At 34.9% G+C, this 13,706-nt stretch overlaps 4 protein-coding genes across 5 annotated transcripts in view; 2 read left to right on the forward strand and 2 right to left on the reverse strand.

Moving 5' to 3' along the window:
• Positions 1-13,706, reverse strand: part of LOC129792945 (beta-1,3-galactosyltransferase 5) — a 1,144,668-nt gene that overhangs the window by 1,042,055 nt on the left and 88,907 nt on the right. The gene's annotated exons all lie outside the window — the stretch shown is intronic.
• On the forward strand, positions 101-1,349 carry LOC129792954 (proline-rich protein PRCC). The gene has a single exon (XM_055832450.1). The coding sequence runs from the start codon at positions 101-103 to the stop codon at positions 1,286-1,288; it is 1,188 nt and encodes a 395-aa protein (XP_055688425.1). The 3' UTR covers positions 1,289-1,349.
• Positions 1,333-2,813, reverse strand: LOC129792955 (uncharacterized). The gene is made up of 4 exons (XM_055832451.1): positions 2,650-2,813; positions 2,488-2,577; positions 1,789-2,422; positions 1,333-1,721 (listed from the first exon to the last, which is right to left on the reverse strand). The coding sequence occupies exons 1-4, from the start codon at positions 2,677-2,679 to the stop codon at positions 1,333-1,335; spliced, it is 1,143 nt and encodes a 380-aa protein (XP_055688426.1). The 5' UTR covers positions 2,680-2,813.
• Positions 3,462-12,573, forward strand: LOC129792967 (uncharacterized). Of its 2 annotated transcripts, none has more exons than XM_055832465.1 (4): positions 3,462-3,780; positions 8,018-8,946; positions 9,553-9,796; positions 9,950-10,123. In XM_055832465.1, exons 2-4 carry the CDS (start codon positions 8,347-8,349, stop codon positions 9,997-9,999), a joined length of 894 nt encoding a protein of 297 aa, XP_055688440.1. In that variant the 5' UTR covers positions 3,462-3,780; positions 8,018-8,346; the 3' UTR covers positions 10,000-10,123. The 2 variants fall into 2 exon arrangements, with proteins under 2 accessions (XP_055688440.1, XP_055688439.1); XM_055832464.1 differs by lacking the exon at positions 9,950-10,123 and adding an exon at positions 12,352-12,573 and having other exon boundaries at positions 3,486-3,780.

The following is a 13,706-nucleotide window of genomic DNA, read 5'->3' on the forward strand; positions in this document are numbered from 1 at the left end:
GCAGCGCTCATGCGGATTTTGAAAGAAAATCATTCTGTCAAAGAAATCAAAATATTTTGCTTTCCTTTTGCTTTTTTCTCAACAAATTAGTTGAAAAATCATGGCTCTGGTTGCGTATGAGTTCAGTACTGATGAAGAGGACAATGGACCTGAGGAAGATGAAGAAGCTGTCCAGGTGTTACCCAAGAAAAAGGAAATTCCCAACGGAATACCAGCGAAGGAGCAAAATCAACAAAATAAACCCAATCCTGAAGTTCCAGGAAGCTCAAAAGACGTGGAAAATGGTCAGGAAATAAGCGATGAAGATGATGAAGCTCCCAGATCTTCGTCCAGCAGAGAATCTGATCTTCAATTCAATTTACCAGCTCCAAGTAGAACGACAAAGCTTCCAATTCCCGAGGAGGATGATGAATTCCTGCGCATTAAAGCTACTCCAACGGAGAAGCCTCCACCAAAACGGGGCCCCGTGAAGATAACAATCCCCTCCTTGTCGCAATTTAAGGATCTCGATGATACGGAAGCTCCTGTGAAGAAACCCGCAAAGAAGAACACAGGATGTGGTCTTCTGGACATCCTCCCTAAGCCTCTGTCAGAGACACTCTTCCAGACAAGCAAAAATCCAACTCCAGAGAGTAGGAAGAAGCAAACCCTCGTCCCGGATTCCGTAATGAATCGTCACACAAAGCCGAAAATCCCGCCAAAAGCTGCAAAAGCACCAAAAGCCCAGCAAGTGCAGGATAATGACGATGAGAGTGACGGAAGTGATGCTGGGGATGATTTCTTCAGGCTCAACACAACTGAGGAACTTCCGGAAGTGAGTAAGAACGAACTGAATGTCCTCATTGCCAAGAAGGCAGCACAGATTGCAGCAACAAGTTCGAGATTTGAGAAGGAAGCTGAAATTCCCGTGGAAACGATGCAGGAAGAGCAAGAAATGAGCGGGATGGTGGACAGGGAAGGGGCAATGCTCGATGAGGAGGCTCTGGAGAAGCTGTGTGGTGGAAGGCGAGCCAAACGTGCCAGGCGAGAGGAAATAAATATCGTTGACATCAGTGGGGAACAAGTTCTGCCCAATCAGGAGGAATGGATGCGCTCTGCCCTGGCGAATTCAACGGAAATGCCAAAAGGGAAACCCGCAGCTGGGGCTGAAGCTGGTGGGATGAGCAAGAGGAAGCATCAGATCACGTACCTAGCGCACCAAGCGAAGGCCAATGAACAAGAACTTCAAGCTATGTGGGCGGCTAATCGGCAAACAAGGAGACAGACGCAGAGCAAGTATGGATTTTAGAGAGCCGGAGGTAAGAAGTTTTCGTTGTTTTCTCAATAAATTCATTAAGGATCAAGAATTAGTACACCAGCTTCGTCCTGAACAATACCAGGATTAAGCTCATTGCGACGAATCCGAGAGATTTGTTTGAATTCATGAACAATCTCATTGCAACGTGGAGGAGCTGGCACAGCGGACGTAATGTGAACATCCAGGAAGTCTGGGTCCTCCTCCACGCGAATGAGATCAGTTAGAAAGGTTAGAATTGTGCGAAAGTCTTCTGGTTGGATTTTGTAGCTCATCTCAGACACTGTTGCTTTGTACCACGTCAAGTAGGTGGATTTCTTCTCTTCTGCCCTTGCGTAGCACATCTCCCTGGCCAGGAGGACGCAAATCTGGAATTGTTGCTCATTCCGGGAAATGCAGGCCTTCCAAAACAGCCCCTCCACGTATTCTGCCCAAAATAAATCTCTCTCAAATAACTCAAAAAAAAAAAACTCAAAACTTCCCCCCAAACTTACTCTTAACATGCAGCTGGTCATCCATAGAGGCAGTTTTGAGGATAAATCTCAAGATTCCCAGAGAATATTTCCATCCGGAGAAGTTTGTCTTTGTCATTTGTCCCAGCAGAGCATCCAAGGACTCCCTTTGGGGCTTTGTAACGTACCCCATGAGCTCCTTTAGGGATTTATTTGCCTCAAAAACATCCTCTCCTGCCCAAATCTTCTGCTTCTTTAGAGCTTCCAGTACTTTTGAGTGCTCCATGGAGATTAGGACTTCCAAATGAAGGTTCCGGAAGTGCTGGAGGTCCTCTTTGTCGCGCAAAAGCCCCTCAAGGTGTTCCAGGTAGTTTGGGATTTTGAGTTGAGGATCATTTAGCAAATCTCTCAGAGCACTGTCACAGCAGCGCTCAAGGAGGCAAACCACCTTCTCAGATTGAGGAATTTCAGCTGCAGCTCCCAAGATTACTTCAGCCAAGAGGCTGTGCTCAACTTCCAGCAGATCGTTGAGGATGAGGATGTTGTCATCGTTGCTGATGTTGCTGGACGTGATGAAGAGGCAAATGTTGAAGATTCCTTCCTTCTGCAGGATGGCGAATAAATGGGGGCTTCCTACTTGCCATTCCAGGGAATACAGACGCTTTTCCAGGAAAATCTGCCGAAGGAAATTAAGCTTAAAAATCTCTGGAATTCCGGGTTAATTTTAAATCTTTTAAGTACTTTCTCCCAGCTGCTCAAGTAATGGATTTGCTCAATAAATTCCTCTTCATGCGGAAGGATTTCCTCTGATTGATTCCTCTCCTGAATTTCCTAAAAAAAATCCCAAAATTTTCATTAAATTCCTTCAAGTAAATCAGATTTCTTTTTAATTATAAAGCTCACAGCCAGGAGATCCTGAAGATGATTAAACATTCTTTTAAAAAAATCAAGAAAAGGATGAAGAAACTACATGTCTTATTAATTTCTTGTTTTGACGGTTTAATAAAAATGTTTAGGGCTGATAAGAAAGCTAAGAAAGTGATAAAGGTTCTATTTTTTGCGCGCAAACTTTTTCGAAAATATCCCGGCTGGCACTTTATTGATTTTTTGGTTCGCTGATTTTAGTAGCAGAATGACTAGAAAGTGATCAGTCGGGTAAAAAAAATATTGATTTGGAAGAAAATTAATTATTTTTTAAAGATTTGAAGCATTTGAAGAAATCAAAACTTGCGATTATGGAGAAAGACCATAAAAAAGTTTCCGGGCAAGCAAAATGGGGTATTTTTGAAGGTAAATTTCAAGTGGCTGTATATCCGGCTGTGGTGAACCAATTTTTAAAAATTTAATGGTTTTGGAAAGGCACACTTCTCACCTTTCCAAAACTGGCAAATTTTTGATAATCGGTCCACCTGAAGTTCTTAAAAGTTTTGGTTTGAAAATCGTTTCTAACCTCAAAACTTTGACTTTGATTTTCTCTCAAAAGAAAGTAGCACCCGACTCACTATCCAGCGTATATTAACCCTCTCATAGAGTGAGTACCCTTAGAATTAGAGTTCTTTTCTGAATGCACCAAAAAATGAAATTCGCTGCAAAATAAAATACGGAATTCAAAAAAGACTTAAAACTTTTTAAATAAATCTTCCCTTTGCATGTCAGTACCGTCATTGGTACAGAAGTAGTACGTATAGTGTACTGAAGCCCAGCTGGGATTGAATAATGCTCGAAAGAAGGTGTAGTGGAGGGGAAAAGCAGCAAAATCAGAAGTTAGGATGACATTTCCAGCTAGGTTAGGGTAACAGCTGTATCTTAATGCCAATTTTCTCAGTAATTTCCCATCAATAATTCCACAACTTTGTGCACATATCAAGGGCCACAGTAGGGAAGTGAGTTAGTGTGTTTTGGGATATTCTGTGTGATATTTTAACCATCGTGAATTTAGGATTAGTAATCTGTTTTAGTGAATTATTTTCACCACGTATCAAAGAAAAGTGATATAATTTTGTTTAGAGCTGCAGTTTTGGAATAACAAGCAAGGTTAGTTGTTTTTCCTTGGAGCTAATTAATTAAGAATAACATACTACTTAATATTTTTTTATACTACATCCACTACATATAAATCTCTCCTAATCAACATCCCGTCGTCCCTCGCTCCATTTGTCCCTCAATCATCCCCATATCTTGTGTTAATTAAAAAATAACGGATCTTGATGGTTTTTATGTCTTTAAGGTGTGTGGAATTACCTTTCTGTGTTGTGTGCAATAAAAATTTAATTAAAATTGATAATTTCCATTGATCAATATTAATTTCCACCCACTATATTGGATAAATCTGGTATATCCTTCGATTTTTTCTCTGTTTATTATTAATGCAAAAAAATCATCATACATAAAGGCAGCACAAGGGTGAAGATTCAGCATGTCGGTGTGAATTGATTCTCATGGTGGAGGTCAATATCGATATACTCGCGATGTTTATTTACACTTTGCGTTTAAATGAGATTTTTTCGTTTGTTTATCAATCTGTGGGGAAGATTAACATGCAAAGATGGGTTTCATGATCTTAATTGTTCGTCTGTGAGAGAAAATTTCTTGATATTCTTTGTTATTTTTCTTGTTTCTTTACAAAGTTTGCCCAAATAAACAGAATAAAATGTTATTAGCTGTGATTCTTTCTTCAAAGAAGCACAGCTTCTGTGTACACTCAAAAATGCAAAGTCGTCAGATCGGGCTCAAACTTGGGATAAGCACGAATTTTTTTTAAGAAGAGTGGGGCTAAATGGTGTATTTTGAGGAATTTTCAGAAGAACTTTTTGAAACTTTAAAAATTATATTGAAAGAAGAATATTTATGTGAGAATATTAAATTGCTATTTCTAAAAAAAAAATTATATAAACGTAAAAAAGCATTTTTAGAATTTAAATTTGATAAATATATTTTTTTTTGTAAGAAAATTCTTTGTAAACAAGGCAACAATTTATAAAACCAGCCAGGTAAAATTTTGCTATAAGATCTTTTTTTTACATTAATTACTCGCAAGTCTTTCCAGCCAGGTAAAACTCGTAAAACTTTCCTACTTAGGATCTTTTTCTACGTCTTATTTGTACCTGATTTTTGACAACCTTGCCAGTCGGGTCAATATCGCTTCGCTATTCTGGATGTTTTTTACACTATTTAATTTGGGATTGAAAGTCGTGCCAGCCGGGTAACATTTTAATACTTTTATTACTCTTAATAACTGCTTCATTTTGCCCCCACAGTTATAAATTTATCAAAAAATTAAGAAATACGTTAAAAATATTCAAAAACAAACAATAAATTAAGTCTTTTAAACCCATAATTACTCAAAAAGATCGATAAATCTTAATAAATTGTCATTTAATACAGGAAAAAACGTGTTTTTAGTGAGTAAATTTTGCACCACTTTGCCCCAGTCACTTGTAAATGCAATAAATTCAATTCAGAAGTCTATTTTGATGTTGAAACTCAAAACACACATACCATTTAAATAACCAAACAATGTTGTCGGTCTATCCAAGTATTTGCGAGCTAATTCAGGAGCCAACAACCAGAAGTTTTTCCGCTCCATAAAAAAAGCAAATCCAACTTTAATAAAATTTTATTGCACATCACACATCAGAAGGAGAATAATTTTTTCTCATTCTTTTCTCTGCGTCTCTTATTATCTTTGGCTCTCTTGTATTTTTTCTTTTTTTTTTTGCCTAAAATGGAGAAAAGATACAAATTTTTCTTTATGTGAGAAGAAGAAGAAAGAAATGGATGTGAAGATCAATGATTTGCAGCAAGATAAGACACGATCCGGAAATGGTTTGTGAATCTCTCTTCGTAATTTCTTTTTTTTGTATATTCACACATCCCCCTCTTCACCAACACTTTATTCTTTATAGAAAAGTAAAAATTGAAAAATATTTTCCTTCACTTTTACCCTCCCTGAATCTTCTTTTTTTCTGTGTAAGAACTTTTACCTTTTGCATAAGTTTGAAGAGAATAAAGTTAAAAAAAAAACAATAATCCTGCACTTGGTAGATAATCATATTTCATCATCTTATTATACCTACATTTTATATACATAGGTAATTAAGAGTTTGGAAAGTCCCATAATTTGAGAATTCTCAGAATATACGAGGAGCGAAACAATGAGTATTTTCACGTGAAGATCGAGAATATTCTGCTGGAGTGGACGGTTAAAAGTTATTTTTGCAGATCTTCTCGAAAGCTTATCTCACGGATCTTTCAACATCAAATATTTGATATAGTAGCCGACGCAGTATATTTTCATCTTCTTGTTTAATCCACAATCTCGTGTGTTTGTATGTTTTTGCAATTATTCTCCCCCAAAATTACACACGAAATGAGAAATAACACTTTATCATCTTTTCTCCAACTTTCAAGTATTCTCTTACAAGAACATGTCTGCGCGCCTTCAACATTGCGTGGCGTCAGAAGCTAATTGGAATGTTTGAGATCATCCTCAAGAGTTGATTTTGAATGTAAATTAATTTCCAATTAGTGGAATTTTTTTAAAGTAAACTTGGAGAAAAGTCTTCCATTGGACATGGGTGAAGCAAACGACCTTTTCGGCCATTTTAATAACATTTTGAAAGCCATTATACAGCAAAGTATGATCCCAATTATTTAAGAAAATAATAAAACGGATTTTCAGTTGTTTTTAGGCGAATTATTTTTTTATTCTTTGCTGACGTTTTGGACTGTAAGAGTCCCATTTTTTCCAATAATTTAATAAAGAGTATTTTTCCAAATTTCTAAATTCCCTTTTTGTGAATTTCTTGCAATCTTTTCTCATCTTCTGTCCAAACTTGCTAGATTTCTCAAAATCGATCGAATCGGTTAAGCAGTTGACTGTTCGATTTTGAATTTAAAACTTCAACTGTGGCACTGAGAGTATATCGAATGAATCGATTTGGATAAGTATAAGGTACTCTAGTTTTATATAAGGAAAGAAGAATTTGGAACACGTAAAAAATATTCTGGTTTCATCTTGATTTAATTCTGAATTACTAAAATTAAAGACAAAACATTGACTTTATCATGAAGATCATAAAGTAAAGTAAAGCAAAGAATATTCAAGTTTATTGTTTTATTATTTAATTACCTACTTTGTCCGCATCTTTATTGAATTCGCATGCCCCAATTTTTGGAAGAAGCTACATGTGCAACGTGCAAGGACAGAGATATGCAAATGATCTGCAATCGACATCTTTTCTATCTCCTAACATGCGTTCTAATTTTGTCTTCTTAAACTAAACATTGTGAAATAAAATGTTAATTTTATTGCCACATTAAGATCATTAAAATAAAATGGAATCATGTGCAAAAATAATGCAATAGTATTGTGTGTTCTTTTGTTTAAAAGGAGTTCATACACTTTTGTTCATGTAATGGTCGCATTTAGTAAAATTTTGAGAAGATTTTAAAAAGACAATTCAGTTTTTAATTGTTCTACTGGAAAATTAAGGAAAGGGTTGAAAAACCTTAAACCACGCCCATTTTAAACTTAATATTCATAAGTATTCTATGTGTGGAGGAGCATATGCTTCAAGGCTTTAACTGATTTTTTTCAAAAGAAAGGAGAAGTTAGATTTTTTCAAAAGGAAGATGCTTCAACTTTTCTCCCAACTATTTTATTTTTCAAATTAACTGGAAGCCTTTTAATTGATATATTATTTATATCATTTTTTTAATCTTTACTTCAGATTATTTTGTACAAAGTGAATAGACTCCTTTATTTAATATTAGGTGTTTACTAATGAAAGAAATATTTAGAATTTAGATTAAAATAATATAATAAAAATCCAGAAAATCATTTAAAAAATCAACAGAGAAGCGTTCAAAGAAACAAGAGCAAAAGTGTAAGAAATCATCAACCAAAATTCCCACAGATTCATCTTAATTTCACGTACTTAGAAGAGAATATTTTATACATTTTATCACATATATTTTTTCTCTCTCTGCTTGTTTTATGTATCAAAAATCACAAAGATAAATTGCATTCTTTTAGCCCCTTCGTCTTCTTCTCTGTCCATCTTTTCCTTTTTTCAAATGTACCAGACTCTTTTGTAGGTAGTTTTGTGGAATAGATGCACTGATGAGCAAAATTCTTTTAAGAAAAAGAATCGGTAAGATTAGAGAATAAAAAAAAATTGAGATTAATCATTCAGTGCATAAATTTCAGCACAAAAAAATTATTCAAAAACTCAATAAAAGAAATTGAACAAATTTATTTGCTCTGTAGATGGAGTCCGGGTCCCAGTGTGGGTTACAGATTTGCTGAATGATCTACGTAAAAAGGGTTCTGGGGAGACTCAAAGTTCAGGAGGTTCATCACAGACACACGATTACCGAGAAGTTGCCACAGCGGAGGAGAAGAACGAAACAGACGAAGAAATTTTTGCATTTGACGATGAAGATTCAGCTGAAGGGGCACCAGTAGTTGGTGCGGATGCCAAGGAAGGAGAAGACGCAAAAAGTGAGCCTCTAGGTGGGCCATCGAGATTCCAGAGAATTATTCACGCCGGCGGTGAGGTGCTCGGACGTGGGTTGACGCAATCCAGGGAAGGGTCTATGGAAAGTTTCACATCACTGGGGAGACGGAAGATAAGTGAGCTGTACCAGAAGTTGAGTGCCAATCGGGCCAAGTACATTGAAATCCGCGAGAAGCGTATGGAGGCTAAGAGGATACTCCAGGAAGTGCATGATGGTGCCCGAGAATGCGATGAGAGTGACGATGGGGATACCCCAAAGGTGGGCATAGATGAGCCACCATTGTTCCCCATTGAGGATGATTTTGCGGAGATCCCCGAAGCGCCCGGACGGGCTGAATTGGGCACGTGGAAGCGTGTGGGAATTGGCGAAATTGGACGAAGCTCCAGTGCCAATCCACGGAAGCCAATGCGGAAGGGACTCTCGGAGATTGGGCGTCGCTTCAGTGAGATGGATGATGACCCTGAGGTGCCGGCAATGTTGGTGGCTGAGTGCCAGAATAGCTATCCGGACACCAAATCCTCCTCATTTACGAGTAGTTTGACAATTAAAAGCGATCCCGGGATGAATAATAATCCCAAATCCCTCCCAGCGAGTCCCACGCCGCGTTTTACGAGGAAAGATGCCCGCGAAGATATTCCTCGGCATCGTCCATCGCTTCTGCATGACATATCAACTCAGGTAAGGGAATATTCAGATTTCTAATTCCATTTTCCTGACCACTTTCAAGCTTTTATCAGAAAATTTCTTTCAAATTATTTTTTAACGAATTTTTTCTAAAAGAATTTGATTTTTTAAATCAAAATTCGTCTTCTTTTCATTTAATTTTAAGGAGGTTTAATTGTTTGGCGATAGATCCCACGTTGTAGATTTATTTGATCAATTCTAATCAATCAGCAACATTGATACAGATTTATTGCGACTCATTGCTACTCAAACTTATCAATCACTTGTCATTCTCTTATACACAATTCTTCGTCAAATATTTCTTCATTTTATTTCTAAAGAGTAAAGATCTTTTAATCAGCGAAAAATGCTTGAAAGGATCAAAAAATTACCCAGGAAATTGTTAAAATTATATTTCCTGCAAAGTCAAGTTGAAAATACGAGTATATAGGTGTTTGGATCCCACCGCTGCCACCAGTGAATTAAACTTTTTTACGTGGAAGCCATAAAATCACGAAAATCAATTCAAAATTATACTTTTTCACCTAATCTCAACTAATTCTTGTAATTTAATGCATTAATTAATTTTTTAAACAAAAACATTTTTTTGTGAATTTTCAGTCCGATTCCAGTCGCTGCTCCAGCGTGGAGAGTTTACTGGAAGCCCGAAAGCCCGATGCGGAGACAATCCTAATAAATTTGGGCTTTGGCCCCGTTCAATCGGAAGATATTCTCTCGCGGATCCCCAAGAGGTTCCTCAAACCGTCCCAAGTTCGTGGCATCGACACGGAGAGTTTCCTGAAGCAGCAGCAGCTCGCCAATCATTTACACGAGCACAGTGTCCTTGGCTATCGTGGCCTAGTGGGTGAGTTTCTCCATCAAACCTTTCTCTCTCACACAATTTTTTAATTAAAAAAAAAAAAACTTTCTTTCTCCAACATTTTATTAATCAAACATTTTGGGAGGAGATTTCATGGAAAATTTTTCTCTTTTCTCTTTCGCATTCATATGGGGGCAGACTATGAGAAATCGCTAATCCTGCAGAGATTCCATCCTCACGCTAAATAGAAAATAAATCGAAATGGGGGTGGAGCATTTAAAATATTTCGCTCATATTCTATGTTGTTAAACATTCATTCGTTATAGAGGTGGTTGTGATTAAAAGTAAACTGTATAAAGAACATTCATAAAAGAGGGTATTTTTTCTTGTATTTCTGGTAAATTTCTTAAAGCATATTTCTGCATTATTTTGCTTCTTTTAATGGTGCTTGCAAATTATTTATTTTGCTTCATTTTTATTTTATTTTTTTACGCATTTTTATTGTATTTTATTCGCATGATTTTTTGGTAGATTTTGATGAATTTTGTTCAACAGTGAGGTGTCAGATGATGAATGAAATTTTGAATGATTTATGTCTTGAGATTTGAAACTTTTCCATTTTTATTTAATCAGTTTAATCAGTAAGATTAAAAAAAATTTAACGAATATTTAGCTGATGAAACAAATACCTACTGATCTAAATATTAACCTGCTGGCCGCCAAGACCTTGGAGCTTCCTTAGAGCGCCAAGGTGGGGTCGTTGAACGACCCCAAGAAGGAAGTCGATTTTCTCATAAACTATAAAACCGGGAACTGTCGGGTCACTACCTTTAGACTCCTTATATAGTCCTCTTGCCCCTTGCATCACAAATTCGCCACCCGGAAACACGCAGAAGAAGATATTAGGGAAAAACATTTTTCACTCATTTTTCACACTTTCTTCGTGAGAAATTTGCCACGAAGTTGACCGCAACTGCTATTTTTTTTCACTACTTCCCCACATTCCCCTCACTTCCCGCACCGTGATAAATGGCAGTATTTCTCGAATATTCTTTATTGTTTTGCACATTTATATGCTTCTAATTATGTTTTATGTTGTTTATGTTACTTATTCGCGATAATTCTGACACTGAGATGGTAAAGTGAGAAAGTAAACACAACCCTTCAACCCCCTTCAACCATATGATTTATGATGTGACTAACTTCATTTTAAGAAATTTTCCGCAGCATGGCCGTTACACCAATTTTTGAATTCCCTTCTTCTACATTTTCCTTAATAACTTTTCTTGTGGTGGACGGATTGAGCTGAAATTTTTACACAACCTTCTCAGATAACCAAAGAACTTATTTCCAAAAGATGGGAATGGTATCTTTTATATTTATTAAGTTATAGCACGAAATATAGGGCTGGGGTCGTTCAACGACCCCGCTTGGCGGCCTAGAGGTTAACACTTGGAGGATCGAGGTTTCTAACCTCAAAAGTTTGACCTTAATTTTCTCTCAAAAGAAAATATTTTTCTAAGTTCTCTTTCGAGGATATTGAAGTAATGAAACTCTCATATACACAGATGTAGAATTTATCTATCTTATATCAATTTATTTATCTTATATCAAATATTTTTCATTTAAATTGTTTAAATTAATATTTCATTAATCAAACTATTACTCAAAACTTATTGAACGAATTTTTTTACTGATCAAAATGAACGATTTACTGATCAAACAAATATTTAACTAATTAAAAAAAATATTCTTCTGATAAAATTATTATTCTTTTTCTCAAATTATAAAAAACATTTCAATTCTCAAAAAAATATTCTACTAACAAAAATGAATGTTTTATTGATCAAATGAATATTTTACTGATCAAATGAATATTAACTTGATCAAATAAAATATTCTACTGATCAAACGAACCTTTAGCTCTAAATAGATTCTGATAGAATCCAATATCTGTGAAAGATGTCCGAAGAAAAAGAAACAAACATTTTATTTAACTAACAGATCAAACGAATAATCTACTGATTTAAACTGACTAATAGACATTTTACTGATCAAGAAATTATTTTTTCTGTCAAATTAATCTTTAACTGTTCAAATACGGAGTAATTTTTCAACCTTTTCCACTGATTTCCAAAGAGATTAAAGACTTGAAAACTCAAAAAAAAATTAAAAACTTAATAGAAACAGAAACACAGACGAAGTAATAAAAAGTTATTATCTGAACTGAACCCTCACTGTATCTTATTCAAGTATTCGAAGTATTTGTAAGAAGAACCAAAATGTTCTTCGATGGTTGTTGTTTCTGCAAGATCTTTTAGCATTTTAATTTTATTTTTCAGAATTTATTTTTATAATTTTGAGGCAGTTCACGAAGCTCAGAGATTTTTGCTTTAAAATTAATTTAAATTCAGTATTTTTTATTCTTAATTTTATTTAATTTTTAAATGTTTTTCAACGTGCAAAAATCTCTGCGCAACGTGAAGTCCAAGAAATTATTTATTTGCCAATCGTTTAAGCATGCTTCCAGCATTGTTGTTATGATACATTTAAGCCTTAAAAATTCAGCCTAAAATGTTCTTATACAACCCAATTAACAGGTAATCCCCACACTCCTCCTTCGCTGATTGTGGCCAAAATTATGGAGAGATTCCAGGCGAATGAGCAGCAGAGGATTCTGTCTGATTTGAATGGAAATCACCAAATGACTTAAAAAAAATCAACTCATTCGACGTCTTCAGCGTCCTTTAGCAGTGAGTCCACTACTTCTCTTTTAATTTTTATTAATAAATTTATAACTTGAGCAGCACAACAAAAGAAAATCCTTCACTGACTGGCAAGGAAAGATCCATCGTAATTTTTTAATTTAATTTAACTCGTAGAGCGCTTACACTTCGTCCCCCTCATTGAAATGAAGAAAACTTAATGAATCTACTTCAGGATTAATTACCCTTTAGGGCTTTAAATTTTAAAGAATCTTAAAAAAAAAACAAAAGAGTACATAAAGAGGAATTAAAGATAAATAAATAAAAATGAATTGAAAGATTTATAGAAACTTTAAAAAATTGATGAATTTGAAGGTTTTTTTTCTGTAATCAATATCTCTGAAAAATTGAAATTTTAAAAACTTTAAAACAAATTAAAGATTTTGACATCGAAATTTTAGAACTTTGTACTGAAAATCTTAATTTTGATCACAGAAAAGGATCTTCTAAATGAAAGAAATTTTTCTTTTACTAAAGACAATCACAAAAGGCAGCATTTACCCTATTCAACTCCTTAGGAGAAAAAACGATTTAAAATTCGTTATAAAAGATTCTTTACCGTCTAGTACTTTTTACCAAAGCCGCAGAACTTTTACATTTTCCAAAAAAAAAAAATATATTAAAAATAAATAAAATGAAAAGAATTAATATTTGGACTGGAATGTGGAGCTGGTGATGCTTCTTTTCCCTCTCTATTTTAGGCAGAATTTTCCAGATTTAATTTCAAGATTAAAAAAAAATATTCTCTTCTCAATTAAATTAGAAATATTGGCCTGAAATTTGGGGTCAAAATTTCAAGATTTTGATTTTCTACAGAAAGTTGAACGAAATAAAAGAAAAGATCAATTTTTTTTATTCCAGAATCCAAGCCAAATAACTTCAATTTCTTGACAAAGAAAACAATTTTCTGATCTATAAAATTATTTCTGAATTTATCCAAAATTGAAATCACTCTTATATGAATAAATCTTAATTATAACACTGATACATTCCATTTTATTTCTTTCTATTTGAATTTTTAAAAATTTATTTAATTTATAGATTAAAAGAAAAAGAAATTGTTATGCAGCTTCAATTTAGTGCTCGTATCTTGGGTCCGAACCAAAAAGGACCTCAAGTGCTACGACTGCGTGGTTTCAAAGCTTTTTATTCGTTTAGTTTTTATAGTTCATTTAAAATTAATTAATTAA

This window comes from Lutzomyia longipalpis, chromosome 3 (genome assembly GCF_024334085.1).
Source record: "Lutzomyia longipalpis isolate SR_M1_2022 chromosome 3, ASM2433408v1".
In the NCBI taxonomy this organism is placed as follows: Eukaryota; Metazoa; Arthropoda; class Insecta; order Diptera; family Psychodidae; genus Lutzomyia; species Lutzomyia longipalpis.